The following is a 22,580-nucleotide window of genomic DNA, read 5'->3' as shown; positions in this document are numbered from 1 at the left end:
CCATGCCTGGCGTGTCCCCTGCCCGTCCCCCTAAGGTTGGCCAAACACCGTGCCATCTCCTCGGGGTGCTGCCAGTCCCATGGGGAGAGTGGAACAGGCTCTGGCATGTCCCCTCGGCACGATGTATGGCAGCGGCGGGGTGTCCCCCTGCACCCAGCTTTTGGGGACGCCAGACAGCCCCGCAGAGGTGGTGGGGACCACGGGCGGCCCTTACCTGCTGTTGAATTTCTCAGGATGCTTTTCTCGCATGACATGGAAGCGGTGGGCGATGGAGGCGTCCTGCGGGGAGAGGGAGCGCAGAGACGTCGGCGTCGCAGCAGGGAAATGGAAACACCCCCACCCCGGCTCTGCCCCCCCACCAGCACATGCCAGCATATGGGGGCTCCGGTCTTCATCCTCGCCGCCAGCCCCCGTGGCACAGGGGTGCAGTGCAGGGGCCATGCCGAGATGATAGAGGGACCCTCAGCTGGGCTGTTTGCAAAGCATCGAACGGGCTCGTTTAAGTGAGACATAATTAGTGCACTTGTCCTCCTTCCCTCATCACGGGGGCTCTGCAGGGAGGTGACGCTGAGGGAGGGAGCTACTGGTGGGGCAGTGGGGCTCTGGGGACACGCCAGGACCCTGCACCCTGGCGGCTGCCCTGGCAGGGTGGCAGCTCTCCTGAAACTCATCACAACCTCTCCTGCGCAGGGTGGGGGGCGTTTAGGCCTGACTCAGAAGCTGTCACCAAATGCGACCTGCAGCGACATCCCCTGAGCTGATGTGAAACTAGAAGCATCCCGCAGCACCGCCACGCGGGTGACCCGCACCGGGCACACCGCTCGGGCACCCATGGCCCAGGACAGAAACACTGCAAGGCCCTGGGGAGAGAAGCACCTTCCACTCTGCCACTCCCCCAAAACCCTGCTGCTCCCAGGATTGACCCCCAGGGCTGGCGAGAGCCCCCGTGGCAAGGAGCTGCCATCCTCCCCGGGCTCCCTAACCTCCCTGGCTTAGGAAAACATGGGGCAAGCAGGTCCGAGCACCAAAGCAGGGCTTTGCCCACGGGTGCCATCTCGGCAAACGCTTCAGGTGGGGAGGCCAGCAGATCTCAACCCATCCCCGGGACCCCAGACTTCCCTGAACCTCATTTAAGCTCCTCACACACTTGCTCTTGCAACGTTCCCAGCTGGGAAGAGAGTGATTCCATGCCTGTTTATGCATTTAAGCGCTGCCATTACAAATAAGAATAAAACCAGAAGAGCAATGTCAGGAGGCGAAGGGAGGTTGGGAACATGAGCAAGCAGGAGCAGGGAGGGAGAGTCCCTGACTTGGGAGACTCAAGCTCAAATGCCAAGTTTCACCAAACACTTAGAAAGGCTTTTGTGGTCTCTGAGGAATGTCACCAGGAACCAGCCCCTGCTCCTGGGAATTAACTCGGGTCTGGCTCGGAAGGGGGCTAAGGATGAGTCTAGGAGGAGGCAGGGAGGGTAGCATGGGGGCTGGCGTCCTTCAAGTGCACCCACCGGGCTGGATCGTTCCAGTGACTTCATGGCAGCCAAGGCATTTCCCACTCAGCTGGTGGGAAATGCCCCTGGGAATCTGCTGATCTGGGTGGGTTTGAGGCTGTGGCTGTGCTGGGGCGACAGCTCCCATGCTCCGCTGGCCTCTGGAGCTCTTCCCTCCGCTTTGCCGTGGCCAGGCAACTCCAGTGGGCATGGCACGGTCTGGGCACCAATTACTAGCCCTGCGCTGTGCCTCTCTCTCCAGCTAAAACGCGTGTGTGACGTGCTCTGGGCTGCCCTCTGGACCCACCCCTGTCCTGTGGTACTCACCACCCCGATGGAGAAGTAGTTGTTGATGATGGTGGATGGGACAGGGTCTCCGTTGGTCTCTCTGTCGTTGGGAATGACGTCTATTTGCCAGCGGTCCAGCATCACCTCCGTGCTGTGCTCGATGTCTTTCAGGACCTTCATCAGGTTGCCTCCTTCATAGCCTGTAAGGGAAAGAAGGTGGGTCCCTGAGGAGGGTGAAGGAGGACGAAGAGGAGCGCAGCCATGTCCCGTGGGGCTGGAGGCAGTTGGGTGCTGAGCACCCAGGGCAGCCTGGGGCTGCTGCTACAGCTCCAGTGAGATGGCCGGCTCGTCCTTTCAGCGGCAGCAGCGATTTCAGCTAACGGCCTGGCCCTCCCAGATGAAAAAGGTTGTTGGGCAGGACCTGGCCGATGGGGGTTTAGAAAGCGGGAGCTGCTTTTTTTAGAAGGGGTTAGAGGCACCATCAGGAGGCACCAGGGCTGAGATGCAGTCCCAGAAGCCCAGGGCCTCCCCCAAGACAGCACCCACCCAGCCGCACCGGATGGTCCCCGTGGGCCGGCTGCCCCCGGGGTGATGCTCGCCCGGCCTCACCTCCTCCCCAGCGCAGGCATCGGGCCAGGTCATTGCCCGTTCCCAGGGGCAGGACAGCCACCGGTGGGTGCTTCACCAAGTTCGCCTTGTCTGCAAGTCAAGGGGAGAGAGAGGTTTGGGGCTGAAAGGGCTCATTCCCTCCTCTCCAGGTCCCTTCTTGGCTGGCACCCCAGGCAGGGGGAGTCCAGGGGCGATGCTCTTGGCCCTGCTCTCATTGGGGGAATACTGGGAACCCATGGCGGATTGCCGAGGACGTGGGCAGACGATGCTCTGTGGGAGCACGGCTGCTCCTCGCTCACCTATGCAGTCCAGGATCCAGCCCACTGTGCCATCCCCTCCACAGGCCAGGACACGGAAATCCGGAGTGTCCCGAAAGAAGCTCAGCCTGCAGAAAGCCAGGAGAGACAAGAGATGACGTGGGGGAGCAGGGACCGGTGGGAGGGGGCAGAGGATCGACCGCAGCATCTCCATACCCTGGGGCGGGCCCGCCGCGGTCCAGGTTGTACACTTGGCGTGGGTTGAGCAGGTAGTGAAATTTCCGGAGGACCCTAGGGAAAGAGGAGTGAGGGATGCAGCGGAGGCGAGTCGCGCTCCCGGAGTGGCGCCGGGGCAGCCGGAGGGACCGGCAGCCCCTGACCCCAGGAAGATGCTCTCCCTGGGCAGGGCCCCACCTACCGCTCCCCTTGCCTTCCTCCACTCTTCGGGTTCACAAGCACCAGGAGGGGATGTGTCCCGGGCCGGGGGCTGATCTGGAGGGCACAAAGGGCGGCTGTGAATACCCAGCCGCCGCGGGGCTCAGTGCGCACCCCCAGCAGAGCTTCCCAGCAGCCTGGCATGAGCCTACCTGCAGACCTTGCCCGTCCACTGTGGTGGAGTTGAACTTGAAGCCCTGGTTGTCCTCGGGGCTGGTGCTAGCAGGGGAGTCGCTCTCCGATCTCCGGCAGTGGGACTGCCTGTCCTTTGGGGAACAGAGGTGCGGATGCGCCCGCCGTCCCGGGAAGGCAGCGCAGGGGGAGGCAGGTTGGCTGTGGTGATGCCCTGCTGGGTCCCTGCCGCCCGGCTGCAAGGAGGGGGCACTTACCAGGACGACAGGGCAGATGTAGGAAGGCAGCAAGATGTGGTCCCGCAGTGGGCCCCCGTCGCACTCTGGCTTCACGTGGGAGGCACATTTGTTGTGGAGCTGGAGGGCACGGGAGGAAGGGACGTCGGGCAGGGGACACTGGGCCATATCGCGTTTGGGAGCCTCTCCTTCCCCGGGGCCGGCCGTGTGGGGACACCCCGGGCTCCCCGCACCCACGTACTCACAGTGACTTGGCACCAGACGCAGTGCAGGCCGGTGATGCCCTGGTAGCACTTGATGCTCTTGTGGCATCTGTCGCACTTGACGGGGGAATTGCCTTCGATCCAGGTGTGCTGCATCACCTGCAAGGCACGGGGGGCGGGAGGCACTGCGGGCGCAGCACACACCGACCCACCAGCGTCTCCTCTCTGCTAAGAGCTGCCGCTGTGATTTTGGAGGGTGGTCCATTGTGCAGGCACACTGACCAGCCCCTCGCACAGCTGCCTTCCTTCCCTGCTGCTCCATGCAGCACATCTGGGTCACCCTTTTTGGGCAACTTCAGGGCTGGGGGTCCTGCGAATCCTGGGGGCTGGGGACAGGGAACACTCTGCCAGGTTCTGGATGCTGAGAATGTTCACGAGCTGCTACCCAGGACTTGAGGGGCAAATCCCACAGGAAAAAGTCATGGGGGATGAGGGCAGGAGGCCGAGGGGGCAGCTGCTGCCTGCAGTGCTGCCTCCAGGAGGGCTCTGCGGGAGACCCTCCAGCTCAGAAATGTGCCAGTTGCCTACTCACGCTTGTGTTTCTCTTGGATTTCACGTAAGTGCTGATGCAGGAGGCGATATCTTTGGACACGCACCTCTCATGGACAGTGTACTTGCAGACTGGGCAGGAGAGAAGAAGGTGGTGAGCATCACCCCCCCGGCACGGGCACTGCCCCCTCCCCGCTCACCCCAGGCACCCACAATGACAGGGACCAGTCCGTCCTCCCCGGGGTGCTGGGATGGGGTGGGAGCTGATGGTTTGGGAGTGCAAGAGTCCGGCAAGGGTCCACGACTCACAGGAGCAGCAGAGGCCCTGCTTGCGGACCCCCAGCAGCATTGTGCGGCAGAAGTTACAGTAGGCGGGTTTCTTGAAGTGCTTCAGCCTCCAGGCGTGCTGCCCATCGTCCTTCACGTTCTGTAGGGCAGGAGAGAGGAGGGCCAGGGGCGTCACTCCCCTGCCAGGGGTCCTAACCCACCACTTTTATCAGCTTTTCATCCCATAAAAGCCCCCAACATGTCTGCGGGAGTTCACTCCCAGCAGGACCACGGGCTCCCCCTGCTCCCCTTCTCCCTGGTGTTCTCCTGAGCATCCCTGCCACCGCGTCCTCCTGCTCTCTGGGCATGTCCAGCTCCGGGCACCGAGCTCTGGCTGCCCATGGTCCCTCAGCACAGCCTGGCTGCAGGAATGCTCTGCCAGTGGCTGACGGGAAGGATGACTCCACATCTGGGGCCAGGCCATTGCCACCAGAGGGTGACCAAAGCAAGCCTCTTGCATCTGGGTCCAGGCACAAGGCATTTAAAATTCCCTGTTTTCTTGAATCTTCCTGCCAGAAAACCTGTCCCCCCACCGCCTCTCCGTGGGAAGCAAACACCAGGCTGGGCAAAACACCAGGGGAGCAAAAACCCAGATTTTCCCTGCAATTCCCAGATTTCCCCATCATCTGATGGCCTGGAATGGACCTCGATGAATTGAAGCCCAAAAGGATAAAAAAACAACATGGGGAAATAAGGGGGTGTCCCAAACCACCTCAGCTCTGCTCTTTGAAGCTCACCCCAGGAGAGGAGCTGGCATTTTAGGTGCTCATCTTATTTTTTGGCTAAATATTCATCAAACCGCGGGATGTCACGGTACCAAGGAGCGAGCCCAGCCTGCTTGTGCATGGCAGCTGGCAACGATGGCAGCTCAAAACTGAGCTTGTGAAGATTTAGGGGCGGAGGCCGGTCAGCAGAGGCAGGGTGGGGGTGCCTGGGGGGGGCTGGGGGCCGGCGAGAGGCTGTGCGATGCCGGTCGGGCATGCGGTGTCAGACGGGCGTATGGTGCCGGACGGGCGTGTGGCGCGTTGCCGGGGGTAGGGTGCCCTCCCGTGGTCCCTGCGCATCCTCCATCACTGCCAGCCCCGGGCTTTCCTCCGGGAGCGGGCAGGGCAGCTGGATGCGGCCGAAGCAGGTCCCCCCGCCGGCACTCACCGTCTCCATCCCCAGGAGGACCAGTAAGGGGATGGTGGTCATGCCACCCCGGATCCACTCCTCCAGCGTCACGGTCCCGTCATGGTCGTAGTCAATCTCCTCCATCATCGCCTTCAAGATCTGGAGGAGGGAGGAGACGCAGTGACACGGTGATGCCGCCTGTGAACCCCGGCTGACGAGAGACCCCCCGGCAGCCCCAGCCCCAGCACTCACGGGCTTCAGCTCGGTGGAGTCCCACTCCAGGTACTCGGCCACATGCACCATCTGGTTGATGATACGATCCAGCTCCTGAGCACAGAAAGATGACGGTGCCTGGCACTTAGGGACAGTTCGGGCACGAGCAGGGTGTCCAGCCCAAAGCCCCCAAACTGGAGAGCGGGCACTGCGTGTCCCTGGCCCCCCAAGTGGCCCCGGCTTTCTCTCGGAGGCAAAGCTTACCGAGCTGTCCAGGAGGCCGTTTCCATCAGTATCATAGAGGCGAAACATAACTGGAGGGAGAAGAGACGCCGGTGGCCGGTTAGAGCCCAGCCCCGGGGCACCCTGGGCAGCCAGCGCTCGGTGCCGGGGCTGCAGGGTGGGAGCCCATGGCCCCGGGGTCCCACTTACACTCCAGCTTGTCCTCCGCCCGTCCCCTCTCCAGCAGGGACAGATAGCAGACGATGTCCTTCAGATGGACCACCTGGGCCAGGGGGGTGGGGGGTGGCGGAGGGGTGGCTTTCAGGGAGCTATGGCTCTTCCGCAGGCTGAAGGGCAACCTCTTCTCCACATTCCGCGTGCCTGCGGGCAGGGGGCAAGGGATGAAGGCCATGCACAGGGGGACAAGGAGCCGTCCCCAGCTGGGACACGGGGCTGGCAGCACTTGTGAACTCCAGGGCAGGGACCCATTCAGTGTGGGGCGGGCAAGGTGTGGAGAACACGGGGCTGGGTGCCATGGCAGGAGCAGGCCTGGGCACTGCCAGTTGGTCCCTGGGGTGCAGACCGCCACCAAGAAGGCCAATGGCATCCTGGGCTGCATCAAGAAGAGTGTGGCCAGCAGGTGGAGGGAGGTCATCCTCCCCCTCTATTCTGCCTTGGTGAGGCCACACCTGGAGTGCTGCGTCCAGTTCTGGGCTCCCTGGTTCAAGAAGGACAGGGAACTGCTGGAGAGGGGACAGCAAAGGGCTACCAAGATGATGAGGGGACTAGAACATCTCTCTTATGAAGAAAGACTGAAGGATTTGGGTCTCTTCAGTCTGGAAAGAAGATGACTGAGGGGGGATCTTATCAATGCTTATAAATACTGAAAGGGTGGGTGTCAGGAGGATGGGGCCAGGCTCTTTTCAGTGGTGCCCAGGGACAGGACAAGGGATAATGGGCACAAACTTGACCATAGGAAGTTCCACCTAAACATGAGAAGGAACTTCTTTCCTTTGAGGGTGGCAGAGCCCTGGCACCCAGGGGTGCCCAGAGAGGTGGTGGAGTCTCCATCTCTGGAGACATTCAAAATCCGCCTGGACACGTTCCTGTGCAGCCTGCTCTGGGTGACCCTGCTCCGGCAGGGGGGTTGGACTAGATGATCTCCAGAGGCCCCTTCCAGCCCCTACGATTCTGTGATCCTGTGATCTCCAGCACTGTGGATGCGGGTGGGATGAGTGAGCGGTAGGAGCCCACAGGGACGTGCCCTGCCGGGGCCAAGCACCCAGCCAGAAGGAGGGAGAAGCTCGGCTGGCGGCGGGGCGGCTCGCCGGGGCGTTGGGACAACCCACGCTGCCGGCGGCAGCCTTCAGCAGATGGCTGCTCCTGGCAGAGGGGCCCTTCCCAGCTCTCCCTCGTCAGTGGCTGGCAGGAGCTGGGCTGGAGGCAGCCGTGACTCACCGCTCCGATCCCCCCTTGCTAGAAGCTGCTGCCAGGTAATTAAGACATTGCCCGGCTCTGTGGGGTGGGATCAGCAACTTAAGTTTGCAAAGCAAAGGTGTCAAGATGTCAAACCTGCTGAGTTTGGAAGGTCACCGTCACCATGCCAGGGACCCGACCAGCAAAATGTGGCTCTGCGGCTTGGGAAACCGGGGAGGGCTTGTCACTGCCGGTGTCCCCCGTGGAGGCCCAGCCAGCTCACCTGGTGACTGAGGGCTGAGCAGGGACCCGGAGGAGATCTTCGAAGAGCCTGAAGAGTTGTGAGCAGAAGGGGTGCCGGTGGTGGACTTCTGGGAGGATGACCTGGACCAGCTGGGGGAGGCGTTGGGGATTGATGCCGGGGTGAGGGACGCCGGCTGTGGCTCAGCCGTGTTGCTGTGGCAGCTCTTGGGCTCAGGAGTGTGTCGTCCCAGGGCACTTAGGAGCGTTTTCCCATTGATCCCTGCAAAGCAGACAGACGCTCGTGGGCAGTGTGATGCCAGGGTTGCCTGTGCCTGGCAAACCCCTTCCTGCAGGGACCCTGCCTGCGTGCTGGTCGCTTGCCCTGGGTCTTCTTTGCTAGCCCCTAAAAGCCAGCTAGCATCCCAACCCCAGGGCTCTCCGAGGGGCATCGCTGCTTGCCCCTCACCCTCCTGCCTGGCCCAGTGGCTCCCAGCAGCGCTCTCATCCCTGGGTGCCGGCCACCGCAGTGCTTGGTACCAGGCAGGGAGGACGTGGCCCCCCACCACCATGCCTCCATGTGGCAGCTGAGCGCCCAGGGAGGGTTCTCCCTGTTCTTTTGCAGTTTGTAGTCCTTTCAGCAGATGTCTCCACACGCTGCGAATCCAGCCGGGCAGGGGCCGGGGCCGGCAGGAGCTGGGTGCCCGGCACACCTCCCCTGCTCCGGGGGCAGCCGCACGCTACGTGGCCACCCGTGCCAGTACCTGTGACAGGGGCGCAGGCCACCTCGGTCTGGATGGAGATGCCAGCATCGAGTGACTTGGGCTCTGAACGTGCGAAGGAAAGGGGGGAATCAGTGCAATGGCGCCCTGTGGGTCCCCCACCCTGGGGAAAGCCCTCTCCTCCCTGGAGCAGTGTGGGGGCCCTAGGAGCCCGTCCATCAGATGGGACAAAGCCGGGCTGTGTGCTGGCCCTTTTGCCACCCGCTGTGGGTGGCACCCCACAACCTTCGTCCCCGTGGGGCGGTGTGGGAGCGAGCCCCACGTGCGGCGGTGCCACGGTGGCAGGGGCAGGGCTGGCTCACCGAGGGTGTTGAGCTGCGAGACGCCGGGGCTCTGGCGCTGGGTCTCAGGGGAGGCTTGGCATATCTTACGCTTGAAGGAGGTGAAGAGGTGTTGGCAAAGTTCTTCGGGCACGTCCGCCTCCAGGTAGGTCTTCATGAAGAGGCGAAAGCCCTCGTAGTCGATGGGCTGGGGAAGGGACAGAGGAGGAGGATGGAGGTGCCCTGGGCACTCCAAGGGGATGCAGAGCTTCCAGTGGCGGGGTGCGGGGGTGTCCTGTGCCGTGGTCCCCCTCACTGGGCAAATCAGCTGCAGAGCCCTTCCCAAAACTGCCGGCTTCCCAAATCCCAGCAGTGGTGACCGGGCCAGAAATCCCCGGTGCCAGCTGGCTGCCGGGGCTGAGCCGGGCCGGCAGCGCTGGGAGAAGGGACGGGAGCCCCGGCAGCCGGGGCAGGAGCTGGGGCAGCAGCAGGGAAGGGCAGAGCCACGGTGGGACTGCATTTGCGGGCAGTAGGGCAGCAGCCAGCTCGCCTGCCCGGGGGTCTGCAGCCAGCGGACCCCGCAGATGGTGGGCAGCTCGCTGGAGGAGCAGGAGGCTCTGATGGAGCCGGCTGCTCAGCTCCTGGCAAACAACTGAGGAAGTAAATACAGACCTTCTGGCAAAGCCAAAGGAGGCTGGGGGTGTTGGAGGTAGAGGGGTGTTACGAGCTGTGCTCTGAAAGCCTCCCGCTCCCCCCGGGCAGGGCACAGAGCAGCGGGACCCTCCGGCCCACCCCCAGCCCCTGGGGACTATCATCCTCCCAAGGTCTCTTCGCCTCCTCCTTCCCCACTGGGCGTCCCCATCGCATCGTGACATTGCCTTCCCGATGGCTTTTGTGGCCGCAGCTGGAGCGAAGGTCCCGTGATGCCCTTGAATAGCGGGGTGATTTTGCTGCCCCTCCTCTCCACGTTCAGCCCACTGATTTTTTTTGTGTTTCGCCTTGTTTCTAGTGATTACAGCCCCCGTGAAAGGCTCTGTCCTGCTGGCACACTAATAGGTCTCTCTGAAAGCACCGCTTGGAAAAAATAACCCCAGCCTTCCCCAGGTGAGAGCAAGAAGGCACAGGGCCTTCCCCTGTCCCCGCACTGGCAACAGCAAAATCAGTTGCTTTTGGGGGAAGAGAGAGTAAATCCCTCCCGGCTTCTGCCTCCAAGGAGATGCCCCAAATGGCTCTCAGCAGGGCAGCCTGCAGCCAGCACGGGATGGCAGCGTGGCTGTGGGGTCCCAGCAGCATCGGTGGGACGGGGTGGGATGGCCGTGCTACAAGCCTGGTCCCCGGGATGGCCAGGGGCTGGGAAAGATGCTCCCCATCTGTGGGAACATCTTTCCCAGTCCTGGGAGCAGGGCCATGGGGAGAGACAGGGGGCAGACAGGCAGACAGACCTGCCTTCTCCCGGCTGCTTTTGCCTGCGGGAGCTGGGCTGGGGGAGCTGGCGGGGGGCCGGGAGCGGCCAGCAGCATGGGGGGAGGCTGGAGGGGACAGGGCCATACCTGTTCGGGGTTGTACCTCGAGAGGACGCCATCCCCGTGGAACTCCTCCAGGACATCCTTGAGCTTCTTGGTGGAGTCTGGGGAAACAAAGGCATTGCACTGAGCAGGGTGCCGGCGAGCCCCCTTCACCATTAGACCACCAGTAGGACAGTGGAGACGAGTTTATCTGCTGGATATACAATCTCTGGTTCCCTCCGTGCCTGGGAAGGGGCCACCTGTGCTCTGCTTCCCCTCCCGCCCCAGCCCCAGCCCCATCTTTGAAGGGCAGGGCATATATGTAAAGCTGGCTGGCAGAGATGGGTCCTCTTCCTCCTACCTGTATGTAAATAAATGCAGACCCAGAGCGAAGCCGCAGCACTGGGCAAGGACAGCCCAGAATACTCCCTGGGGGGATGCCGAGCGCAAAGCCTGGCCGTCCCTGCCCCAGCCCCTCCGCACGGGCTTCGGGGGGCTGCCCCCGCACTGAGAACCTGCTGGCACCCCCTCGACAGCCCGAGCCATCCCTGGAGCCTGCCCTGGGCTGCCCATCAGCATCTCCAGGAGGTGCCAGGAGGGAGAGGACTGGGAGGGAAAGGGGACCCCATGAGCCCCCCAGGGCTGTCCTCGGGGCTGCTGTGCATCATAGGGGCGAGGTGAACCGGCTCAGGAAATAGAACAGTATTGTCCCATGCAAACTTCCACACAAATAGTAAATGGCCCGTGAGTTTCCCTGGCTGGGTGTGCTCAGGGATGGATTGGCTAGAGGGACATCGGTCCTTCCAAAATGGAGAAATAAGGGAAAAATGGAAAAAAAGATCAAGGGAAGGGAGCATTGAGCCCTAACCTTCACACACGTATCTCCAGGCATGTCTGTTTAAAAGGCTCTTGGACACGCCAGCCCTGTTAATTACTGTGAAATCCTCTCTCCAAGTAGGGGGCTGTGCTGGCTTCTACTCCCCCCAGCTGGGGACACTGGGGATGGAGCTCGGTGCTGGACCACGACTGTCCAGGATACTTAGGACAGGTCTGGGGGTCGCAGAGCCCAGCTGGGGAGACACCCCAGCCCTGCTACCCGGCCCAGTACCGGGCCACCTTCCCAGGCAGGAGGTAGCCCCCCGCACTGCAGCCTTGCTCGCCAAACTTTCATTAATGAAACGAAGATGCTGTATGTGTTCTGAGCTCAGCATTACAGATGGCATTTTACGGCCTGTGATTCAAGCAAGCAGAGCCCGTTCTCCGGTGAGGCAGGAGGAGATGCAGACAGCGATGCTGCACACACACCTCTGCCCGCAGCCCTGCCTGGGGCGTCTGGCAGGCAGGCAGGCAGGGGGCCGGGGCAGCTTGCACTGGATTTGCACTGGTGGTTTGGATTGGGAGACCCTACCTCCCCGCACTGCCAGCCCTGACCCGGCTCACCTCACCCCTACGATGCACAGCAGCCCCCAAGGACAGCCCCGGGGGGCTCATGGGGTCCCCTTTGCCTCCTCTCCTGCGCAGCCGCAGGAGTCTGCTCACCCTGGGGTCGTGCCACCCCTGCAAAGCGATGCCCCTGAGATTTTACACCCCTTCTCCCTTCGTCCCGTGGTCCCGGCTGGGCTTTCCTGCCCATCCTGCCCTGCTCTCAGTGACTCCCCAGGCTGCACCGCTTCTCCATCGCCCGCCGCTGTGAGCACACCCGCACGTCGGCTCTCTGGCAGGCAGGACCTTGAGGACCCGGTTTCGGACCCCTGGGCTTTGCCCAGGCTCCCTCCCCAGCTGCTCCCAGCCCCAGGACCCCACGGCACTGCCGCCAACCTTTTCTCCTTGGCAGGAGCTGCAGGAAAGTGTTCCTCTGCAAAAGCACTAAGTGAAATTACCGCAGAGGGTTGGCAACTTGAGGTGAGCCGTGGAGCAGCTCCGCGTGTTTAGGAAAAGCCAGTCTGCTTTCCCTGTTGGCATTTCGCTTCGCTAACGAACGTGGGAGCCGGCCGCCTTCAGAGGGACCGAGCCGTGCTCACGTGTGCATCCCCGAAAGCAGGGGGGGGCTTGTGTCAGCTAAATCCTCCCGGGTGCGCAGGCACGGGGACTCCTCTGCTGTCCCCCACCCAGCTGGTGATGGGGGTCAGGGACCTTCCCAGCCTCCCCATCCAAAAACCCAAGAAGTCATGTAGTTCTCCAGGAGGACACCAAGGATGTGTAGGACACCGATCCGGCACAGACCAACAGGACTTTCTAAAACCCCTCTCCCTGTCCCAGGGGATGTGCGGGGGGGACGGGCACGTGGTACTCACAGTCCGTGTACTGCTGCAGCTGGGCAAACTCAGTGGGGCTGAGCGAGATCCACCCGCCATCGCTCATCTTGGGGCGGCGGGCCCCAAATGGAGGGGGGCCACGAGCTGCTGCGCTCTCCCGTGCCAGGCTCGGTGCCACACGTCCTGGCCAGCTGCGTGGTCACGTTGGCACCACGAGGGGCACGGGGGGCTCTCGGCCAGCGGGCACCATCCCACCGAGCCTGTGGGCAGCAAAACCTGGAGCTTCAGAGCAGCGGGTCAGCACCTTCCTCCCTGGAGCAGGGACAGAAAGAGAGGAGGGGGTCAGCGGTGCCCAGCTGGCTCCTGCCTGCGCAGGCTGCCCTGCCACGGGGGGGACAAGTCGCATGTGGCAGCGGGGGGGGACAGTGGGGGTGGTGCAGGGGGTGTGTGAGGTTGGAAATGGGGTGCCAGGGTGCCTTCCCCGCTGGGGAGCGTCCCCGCCACGGATGTGGGGGACCCCTGAATCCAGGCGCCCCACGGGAAGGGAGAGGGGAGCGCGCTGGCCGCAGCAGGGGGCTGGCAGAAAGCCTGGGGTGGGAGCGCAAGGAGGAACACAGACCACCTCGCTGTGTGACCGTCCCCAGGGCTTGGTGTCCCCAGGGGAGCCCTCTGCCATGAAGCCAGCGCGGTGCCACCCACACCGGCCACAGCTCGACAGAGGCAAGGCAAACACCGTGGACAGGGAAAGGAGCTTGTCGCCTTATTTACCCCCAGCATTTTCCAGGGGAACCCAGCGTGATAGGAGCAGAAGGAAGGACACAATTAATTAGAGGAGACGCAGTGCCCGGAGGCAGGGGATCTGAAGGAGTGGAAACTCCCAGCTCGCGCCTCCGTCTCCGAAGCTGGTGGTGACCTTTATCTGGCTCCGCTGCCGAGAATCATTGTAAATGAAAATCCACGTTCAAAATTGGGTGAGGGAAAAACCTGCGCTGCAGAGGAAGTGTCAGAGGGCCTCCAAGCAAGCGGCCCTCTCCAGCCCATCCATTTGCAGGCTTCACAATTTATTAGCTTTTCCACTTAACCGAATCGGTCACAGGGGAAAGGGCAGCATCCCGAGGATGCGGCTGTTCTTCACGGAGCGGAGGAGAGCAATTTGATCTCCATTTTAGGGCTGTCTCCCTGCTAAGCGTTGGCTCCCAGTTTCCACCAGCCTGAGCTGATGGACTGGAGGAAGCGGAGCACGGATGAGCTGGCAAGGGCCACGTGACTTGGGGTGATGCTCGGGGAGCACCCGCAGCCCCTGTGGATGGCTGGGTTGCCCATGGCGCCTTTCCATTCATGGGAAAAGGCATTTGATTAAGGCGAGCAAGTCATTTTGGGGAGTTTCCAGATCCCATGTGCCACATCACCCCCAGCCAGTGTCCCCAGGGACGGTCACACATGGGGTACAGCAGGGGCAGGCACGTAACCCTCTCATCTTCAGGATTTTCCCCCAGAACTGTCTCTGGGATGGACCTTCTCCTTCACCCCAGCCGCCTAGGGCAGCCCTGGTGTCAGCAAGGAGATGCGACCATCTTCTAGGGGCTTTTGGGATGCAGTCAGGGGAGCATTGCTGCTTGGTCCCCAGCAAAACCAATTTTCTTTCCTAATGTTATTTTGGCTTTAAGTCCAGCCGCTGCAAGTGCTCCAGAGTGAGGCACAGCCCAAGGGCAAAGCCCTGTGTTGGCAGAGGAGGGGGAGCTGCAAACCCCTCCACGGGGGCTACGGGGAGGACGGTGACCCCCGAGCGAGCAGCAGAGGGCTGAGCACCCACCCAGATGGCTGCCGAGGAGTTTTCCAGCTGCGGGCAGCGACAGCACATCTGGAGAGAAGCCCACCAAACTCCGGGCATGCGTTTGCTGGAGCTCAACGACAGAGCTGTGCTTAGTCCTGCTCGGCCCTTTGCTCCTGAGAGCCACAGCTCGGAGCACACCCTGCTTCGCTGCCGGGAGCTGCTCCGGCCCGCTGGATATTGCTGGGTATGGAGCCGTGTCCCGCTGGGAACGCTGCTGCCCGAGGATGTTCTCAGAGCTGGGCAGATGCCGCTGCCTGGAAAAGCTCCTGCCCTTCTCCCTTCCCTTTGCCAGCAGGGACAGCCCTGGGGGGCACAGCCGCGGGGGCTCTTGTCCTCAGTAGTCCCATCCCATGGCCTGGGACTTCTTGGCTGCAGTGAAACGTGGCTCCAAGGCTGCCAGCAGCACAGCCGGGGGCTGAGCTGGCAGGGGCTTGGGGACCCCCCGAGATGCTTCTGCTGCTCCTGCCCGGGGCGGGGGGGGGGGGGGGCAGCTGCCCCAGGGCTGGGGGGGATGATGCCACATGCCCACACTCCTCTGCCCTTGGGGCACCCATGTGGGGACAACACATATCTCCAAGGGAAATGCCCCCCTGTGACAACTCGCCTCGGCCCTGTGGCCATTCCAGCTCATCCCAGCGGCTCTTTGGCCCCATGTCACCAAGTGGGGACAGGCTGGACACAATGGTTTTAGGGCTAGAAAAAAAACTACTACCCGATGTCTTGCCATTGGTTTTCTGGGGATCTTCAGCTTGGAGAAACAACAAACTGGAATATGGTGTTTGCACCTTTCCAGGATGACAGGTTTGTTCCGAGGTATCTCTGAGGCTGGTCCAGAACTGAGTCTGTAAGAAACCCTCCAGGAGTGCACAAAGGCTTTCTGATTCCTGGCAAATTAGCTATTTTGTTTGATCAGAACCTATATTTTTTATCATCAATTTATACAAGGAGAGGCTGAGAGAGCAGAGCTAGCTCAGCCTGCAGAAGAAAAGGCGAAGCAGGGGACGTGGCTGGCTCCAGCTGCCCCAAGGAGTTCGGGTGCACTGAGCCCTCCCGCGACGGACGGCAGCAAAAAAATCCCTCGCTTCTTTTAACAGTGGGTTACGGGGCGGCACGAAGCAATGGAAGGAAAGCAAAGTGGAGCTAATTGGGCCATCCCAAGGGGCTTTCCCCCAGCAATTGCTGGAATAACAAATGCCACTTCTGGCACGTCAGCCTTGGATTTCAGGAAGGGCAGGAAAAAGCCTCCTTAGGAATCCAGCTGCTGCTCGTTTGGCCGCCCTCTGAATTGTCAGCGGCAAATTATGTTCTATTAAATCAAATTTGCCTCCCTCTAAAAATAGCTCCCCTACTAGTGTTACAAATAACACCGGATTACCCTGCCTGAAAGCGCTTACCGGGACGCGGCCCCTCTCCCCCTCCTCGCTCCGTGCCCGCCAGCCGCGCGCGTGGGCTCTGCCAGCACCAGCGTGACTCAGGGCGGCTGGAGTGGCCGGGGGAGGATGGAGAGGAGGAAGGCGGGAGGGCTCCAAGTGCCTTCCAAACCCTCCCAGGGGATTGGCTGGTGCCGAAGCCCTAAGGAAGACCCCGCACGGAGCATCCTGCTGGCCCCGGGGCCGGAAGAGGGGTGATGAAGGAAATGCCCACCGCAGGGAGCATCGCCGGGTGCGGGCAGAGTCGCAGCTCGGTGGGAGCCAGGGCCCGGCCATGTAGGGCCTGAAACACTCACATCAACAAAGAAGATGCCAGGCTGAAGCTGGCGATGGGCCATTCCCCGCCAGCAAGCGGGGCCCGGGCAGGCAGTGTCAGGGCCAAGCCACGGTCCGTGGGCACGTCTCGGTATCCACGAGAAAGGGCTGCCCATGGGCATCCCCAGTGTCTGGGGCTGGGGGGCTTCTGGGAGCAGTGATGGGAGGACAGAGGAGCCGTGTTCCCAACCAGCCACCCCTGCCCATGAGCCTCCCGGCCATCCCCTGGCCACCCAGTGCTGCCGAGGACGAGGGACCCAGCTCCTGGGCTGCTCCCCGGGCACACAGCACAGTGCCACGGGAGAGCTTGTTCCACCAGCTCCTGCCTGCCGTCTCCGGGACCGAAGTTAGTGACGGAGACCTGATTCTGCCCAAACTGGGGCAGAACAACCTCAAGCGGTGGGACGGCAGCCTTCAGGTCATGGCAGAAGAGTGGCTGCTCTGGCAGAGCCTCCAGCCTTTGACCGGCTCCGCAGGGGCGTGCAGACGGGGCTGCAAGGGCATGCCCTGCCCGCTGGAGATTTCTGCTTCAGATGCCCTTTGGGAAGGAAAAACATCAGCTTCTCAAGCTTCAGGAGACAGGGCGAGGAGGGAAAGCTCCTGCTGCGCATATGCACACTGGCACGTGCAGAGGCTGTAGCTCTCCGACAGCAGTGGGGTACGGCACGGCCTGCAGCCGGGCTCTTCCCTGCATCCATCCCTGGCTGCGCCCGCTGAAACCCACAGTCACTCCCAACACCTTCTCCAGGGGCAGAAGCACGGTGGGTCCCTGCAGGAACAGCATTTTCCAGTCCGCCCCCCCCCATCTTTTGGAAAGATCAGCCTATTTTTGTGTTGGGCTGGGGAGAAGCCCCTGAGGCGGTGGGTGGAGTGTAAATCCCTCCTGTCCCACTTGCAGCAAACAAACCCCAACCAAGTCACGCTCAAACTATTTTCTGCAATGACAGGAGAACGCACTTTTCTGCATTTTACCAGCCTGAGAGGACACTCGGGATCTGCTTTTTCCATTCTCCCCACCTGTTGCTCTCTACCGCAGCCCTTGCACCACCTTTGCTCTGGGTGCCGAGCACCCTCATGGCACCGGAGCAATGAAACGTGCTGGCAGGGGTGCCTGGAGCACCCGGGCAGGCAGCTGCCTGTGAGCTTCTGCCTGCCATCCCCGAGCTTCCCACCTGGAATAGCTGCGTTTCGGTGTGTCGTGCTGGCTGCCCGCTCCCCTGCCATCGGCAGTGGTCCAGCAAACAGAGAGGCGGCGGTTGGTGCACGACCCCAAACCCTGCACACACACCTCTGCCAGGAGCACCTTGCCCATGCCCGTTCCCGGCTGCAGGGCATCCTCCCCTGGCAGCTTTTAAGCAAGCGGAGCAGCGTTTCGCTAAGAGATGCTCCCCTCTCCCTGACCGCTGCGTTAGAGACTGGCAAAGCCTGGGGGGGAGAGACATCTGTCTGCTGCCACTGTCACCAGCGGGTGCTCTCTTCTGCACAGCCGGAGAGTGACACGGGAAGGGGAGGGTGGCTGTGGCTGGCCCTCCAGCCCTGGGATCAGGCTGCAGAGGTACTGACTCCCAACCGGGAACTGGGAGAGCTCGGCTCAGCCCAGCTGCGTGGGGACAGCAGGGACACAGCACGGCCCTCCTGGAGCTCACTCCCCCCCGTCCCGTCATCAGCCCGCCGGGCCCAGGGCAGCTCGGCTCACACCCTGGGGACACCAACAACTTCCCAACTTACTACCGTTGCCTTTTTAGAGAATAATTTTGCTGTCTGAGTTTGGAGCAGACTGAATCCGAGCTTGGATGCCTTTTGAGCGAGACCCGTCCCCTCGCCACCTCCCCTGCAGGTCCCAGCCAGACCGGAGCTTGTGTCCCAGAAAAGCCCCTTCCCACAGCAGATGGGGAGGCAGTCCGTGGCTGTCCCTGCAGCCTGGGGACTGGGATCCTCTCTGGGATCCTCCCCGGCCCCCCAGTTCCATCAGCTCACATCTCCAAACCCAGGGCTTCCCGCTGCCGGCACAGGGAATCCTGCAGCAGCGAGTCCCAGGGGTTAACTGCACCTTGCGTGGGACAGTGCTGCTTTCCAGTAGCTTTGAAATACCTTCTTCTCCCCTTTCATCCCCTGAAACAACCTGAAGAACGAGTTGCAGACAGCCTCTTTCCACTGGCCAGGTGTGCTGAACACCTCCACGGTCCTCCTGCCTTCCAAAGCAAAAGGCCCCAGCAATTTTTACTTAATGAGAAAGACACTAACGAGCTTATCTGGCCTGGCAACATGAAGGAATGGCTGACTCGGACCGTTTCTCTGCCCATCGAAAGGGTGTGTGGTTTTAGAACAAAGCTGAGAACCGACACACGTTGAGACACCAGTGAAGTGCGTAGCCTCCCCCAGGCTGTGTTAAAGGCTTGGTGGCAGCCATCTTCTCCACCCTGGGGGACAAGGGGATGCTGCCCTGTCCTTCCCGACCCTTAAGGTCCCTTTTCTCAGTATCCGAGTCCCCCACCCAGCCATCCAGGGACCCCAGCTCCCGTGCCCCAGCACAGTCCCGCTCCTTCGGCGCCTGTCCCCGCTGCCCAAACCGCTTCAAACCCGGCCCAAAGCCCTCGGGACGGGGCCGGGACCGGCTCGGTGAGGGGCTCCGAGGTCGCGGGCTCCGAGGGCGGGGGGGCGGCGAAGGCCACCAAGTCGGTCCCGGCCGGGGCAGGAGGTGGCGGCTGGGCGAGCGGCTGTCCCGCCTGGGTCGCCGGATTTTCCCACGGCTGGAAAGGGGCGAGCTCACGGCGGGTCCCCAGTCCCCCCCCCTCCACCCCTTGCTGCAGCCCCGCGTCCCGCCGCCTCTGTCCCCTTACTTGGAGGCGGCAGCACGGTGCCATCGGTGGCGGGCGGCGGGACCGGCCAGGTCGCTCCGGCGGCGGCGGCGGCGGCGGCGGCGGCTCCGGGGCTGCCGGTTACCGGCCTGGCTGGGCAGCCCGGCAGCTCCCCGCTCCCTCGGCGAGGCGGAGCCGGAGCCCGGCGGGGGGATGCAGGGGGATGCGAGCGGGCCCAGCCCGCTCCGCTCCGCTCCGCCCGCCTCTACCGGCACCGGCGGGCGGCCGGGAGGGCTGGGGGGAGGAGGAGGAGGAGGAAGAGGAGGAGAAGGAGGAGTTGGGGGGAAGAGCCCGGCGGCCCCGACCGCGCCCCCGCCCCTCCCCGGGCCCGGGGCAGCGCCGGGAAGCGCCGTGGCGGGGAGCAGCCGACCTGCGAGGAGGACCGGGAGCCGCCTTTCCATCATAAAATTCATTTATTACGAATTCCCACACCCCCACACCCCCCCTATAGCGGCAGGACTTTCCCCATTTCCCACCGGCCTCGCACCGTGCCCCGCAGCCCCACCGCTCCCCGTCCCCATCCCCATTCCCATCTCCATCCCTGTCTCTCCATCCCCATCCTCATCCCCGTCCCGCTCTCTTCCCTGGGGCTTTTTGCCCCCCTGCACCTTGGCCTCTCCCGCTTTTGAACAGATTCACCCATGGCAAAGGTTGCTCTTTCCTAAGGAACGGAACAAACCACTGAAAACAAACAAACAAAAATTGCCAAAACAGATAAAAAGCATTTTTATTTTCTTTCCATGACGCGTATGCCTGCCTGCTCGGGGGTGACACTATTTCAGGCATGTCTATTATTTATGTTTCACTATATTTATATTAATTAGAGACGCCATCCATGTACGTAGTTCTCCAGCTTCAAAAAAAAGCAACAGAAGCAGACTGACAGCTGAAACTGAACTTTCTCGAGAGAAACAGGCAGAGAGGAACAGAATACACAGCTATAGCTCCACTCTGAGTGCTGGTCCCGTATGACATTCCTGCTCTACACCTGGGATGGCTCCAGTCCCAGCCCCACTTTCCCTCCTTCCCTCCTGGTTGGGACCCCAGAGAGATGCGTCGGGGCTCCTGGCTGGGATGCCGAGGATGACAGAGACCCCAAAGTCATGCCAGTTTAAGGGGACATGGTGGCACTCATGTCATCTGTGCCTGGGCAAAAGGAGCATCCCTTCAAAGCACCCGCTGGCCCCTGGTGATGGGCTGTAGTGAAGCACAGAGGAGTCTCACCTTGCCGAGCAGTGGAAAGAGGGCCCTGAGCTCCCCAGCTCCCATCCACGCTGACTGTCTCCCTCAGGAGTTGTAACCTGTGTCCACACCTACACGAAGTCCACACCAGACCCCCGAGATGAATATCCCAGCCCTGTCCTTGTCCTGTCTGATGGCTCCAGGTCACTTCCCCTCCATCCTGGGAAGGTCTCTCCGCAGGGAGGTGGAGGTTTGCCAAACCTGTGGGTGAGAGGAGGAGGAGGAAGAGAACGGGGAAGGCTCATGGCTGGACACCCACTATTACCTTCGCCCAGGCTACCGGGGCAGATCGACTCCGGGCTGGGCAGGGAGAGACCCAACCAGATCTGGTGAAATGCCTCCTGCAAAGGCTCAGCTGGCAGACACAGAGTCTGTTTCACAGAGAGAAACCTTGCCCAGCTCAGGGCTGACGCCGGCCCCTGCGGGAGCGATGCACTCGGCATGTGCTCTTACCTCCAGCAATGCTCTCTGGCCGGCAGCAGCCCTCCTCCCCTCCCCGGGGCTTTCCAGATGGCTGGGAGCTCCCGCAGCTTTTGCCAGGGGTTGGAAATGGTCCTGCATGAGTGGTGCAAGAATATCGTTTTCGGGAGGGGAGTCCAGCCCCACCACGAGAAGCCGATGGCCAAGCCGAGATGCTGCACTCCCCGACTCTGCATTGGGTTTGCTAATGCTTTGCCCAGGCTGTTGGTGAAACACTCCCAGCACACCCAGATGAGAGACTTTTATTCTTTCTCCACATCCAAGTAGGTATTCCTTCCAGGGATTAATTAGTAAATTAAAATGGTAGAAAGACAAAATTATTATGATTGGGCATAAGCCTCAGTGATGATGTCTCTCTCCTGCAGATCTGCATGCTCTGTCCCTGCACATTCCTGCCTCCCTCGAAGGGCTGCGGGCAGCGGATTCACCCCCTGGATTGATTCCCTTAGTGGGAAAGACCCCGGAGGTGTGGTTTGGGTGGACAACAGCTACCTATGGGTGCCTTAAACACCGATCCCCAGGCCCAAAAGCCCTGACCGTGGGGCCTGAAGTGCTCTGCACCCACAGAAGGAGGCTGCCTTTGCTGGGGGTGCTGGCAGCAGCTGCGAAGCCTCTGGGCGCTGCCCCCGTGCAAGCTGGAGGTGAAAACCCCAGGTCTGGAGAAGTGGGATGAAAACTGCATCCACACGGGGACACTGCCCCGTTTCACAATCTCCCCCTCTGGGGATTCTTAATTTCTCCGTGGTCACCAGCAGTTTACCTACACCCTCCCTGCCGTGCCAATGGCTCCCTGCCGTCAGTGATGACCCACCACCCGCCAGAGACCCAGTGGCCGGGGCTGCCCGGGGCCACCTCATCACCACCTGCTGCCAAGCCCTGTGCCTCCAGGCCGGGCTGGCCAAGCCTCTCTCTCCAGATTAATGCGAGTGATGTGCTGAAAGCTGGATTGATTAGAGCTGCAGCTCCATTTTCCAGCCCTGTCCAAAAAAGCCATCACATTTTGCCTGAAAAAATATTGCCCTTCTTAAACGAAGTCCCTTATTCTGATGCTCAGTAATTTCTTCTTTTTCCCTGGTTCCCCCTGGCAGGGCCCAAACCCCAGTGGGGAACAGCAGGCAAAGCCATAGGCAGAAAGCTCAGGTCCCTGCGGCCTTGGGGGTGAAATCCCGTCCCTGTCCCCTCTGCCCAGCACCCACAGGATTCGGGCATCCGGGCTCCCAAGGAGGTGGCTGCTTCGTCCAGGGTGGGCACAGAAGCAGGGCAAACCTTATTTTGGAGCCACCCAAAGGGAAGAGGATGCCTTTCTCAGTGCAACAAGTGAAGGAGAGATTAAAAATGTCTCTTCGTCACCTGGGCAGACTCAGGGAATTTTAATCAGCTCTCTTCTTGCTTTAACTCTCGTTAATTTGCTCTCGAAACGTTGACCCAAGGCGACGCCGAGGTTTGCCGCTAACTCAGTTGTAGTGGCACCTCCCCTGCCTGGGCTCTGTTACGTAGGGGAGAAGGAATCCCTAGCAATTATAACTTGATTATTTTACTGAACGTGCGATTACAAATGGGAACCGCAGAGCCCGTTAGGGCTCTGAGTAATGAGCACTGCAGTCAAGATACAATTAAAACGAGCCCAGGCTCCCCTGGCCCCAGCTCTTGCTCCAAACACAAGCGGGCTGCTCGGAAAGCCTTCACCCTCCCACCCGCCCTCAGTGACCAGAGGAAAGATGATTTCAAAGGGGGGAAAAAAACCAAAAAACAAAAAACACTTGAGAAATTTCCAGGCTGATTTTATTTTTTTTTTTTTCAGCTTTTGTTCTGCTCGGCGGCAGTGCCCCGGGGACGGGCAGGGAGAAGGACGAGCTCTCCCGCTCCTGCCCATGGGTGGTCACCAGTGCTAT

At 61.5% G+C, this 22,580-nt stretch overlaps 1 protein-coding gene across 2 annotated transcripts in view; it reads right to left on the bottom strand.

Annotated features, from left to right (window-relative positions):
- Positions 1-19,193, bottom strand: part of LOC141744719 (diacylglycerol kinase beta-like) — a 28,697-nt gene extending 9,504 nt beyond the window's left edge. Inside the window, exons 1-20 of one of the 2 annotated variants that reach the window (XM_074591272.1) lie at positions 18,949-19,193; positions 12,569-12,841; positions 10,320-10,396; positions 8,812-8,977; positions 7,771-8,010; positions 6,282-6,452; positions 6,114-6,163; positions 5,889-5,963; positions 5,676-5,795; positions 4,506-4,623; positions 4,240-4,328; positions 3,690-3,806; positions 3,466-3,564; positions 3,229-3,342; positions 3,060-3,133; positions 2,858-2,932; positions 2,684-2,769; positions 2,385-2,474; positions 1,815-1,975; positions 215-279 (exon numbers count right to left, since the gene is read on the bottom strand). In XM_074591272.1, the coding sequence (XP_074447373.1) occupies positions 215-279; positions 1,815-1,975; positions 2,385-2,474; positions 2,684-2,769; positions 2,858-2,932; positions 3,060-3,133; positions 3,229-3,342; positions 3,466-3,564; positions 3,690-3,806; positions 4,240-4,328; positions 4,506-4,623; positions 5,676-5,795; positions 5,889-5,963; positions 6,114-6,163; positions 6,282-6,452; positions 7,771-8,010; positions 8,812-8,977; positions 10,320-10,396; positions 12,569-12,635 (2,054 nt within the window). In that variant the 5' untranslated portion in view covers positions 12,636-12,841; positions 18,949-19,193. Of the gene's footprint in view, positions 1-214; positions 280-1,814; positions 1,976-2,384; positions 2,475-2,683; positions 2,770-2,857; positions 2,933-3,059; positions 3,134-3,228; positions 3,343-3,465; positions 3,565-3,689; positions 3,807-4,239; positions 4,329-4,505; positions 4,624-5,675; positions 5,796-5,888; positions 5,964-6,113; positions 6,164-6,281; positions 6,453-7,770; positions 8,011-8,811; positions 8,978-10,319; positions 10,397-12,568; positions 12,842-18,948 lie in introns of those variants that run through there. The other variant, XM_074591274.1, reaches the window with a different exon arrangement.
- Positions 19,194-22,580: the final 3,387 nt, after the last annotated feature.

The sequence above is a fragment of the Larus michahellis genome, chromosome 6, assembly GCF_964199755.1.
Source record: "Larus michahellis chromosome 6, bLarMic1.1, whole genome shotgun sequence".
Lineage (NCBI taxonomy): Eukaryota > Metazoa > Chordata > Aves > Charadriiformes > Laridae > Larus > Larus michahellis.
The sequence above is the reverse complement of the archived record's forward strand: the minus strand, read 5'-3'. Positions and strand labels throughout refer to the sequence as shown.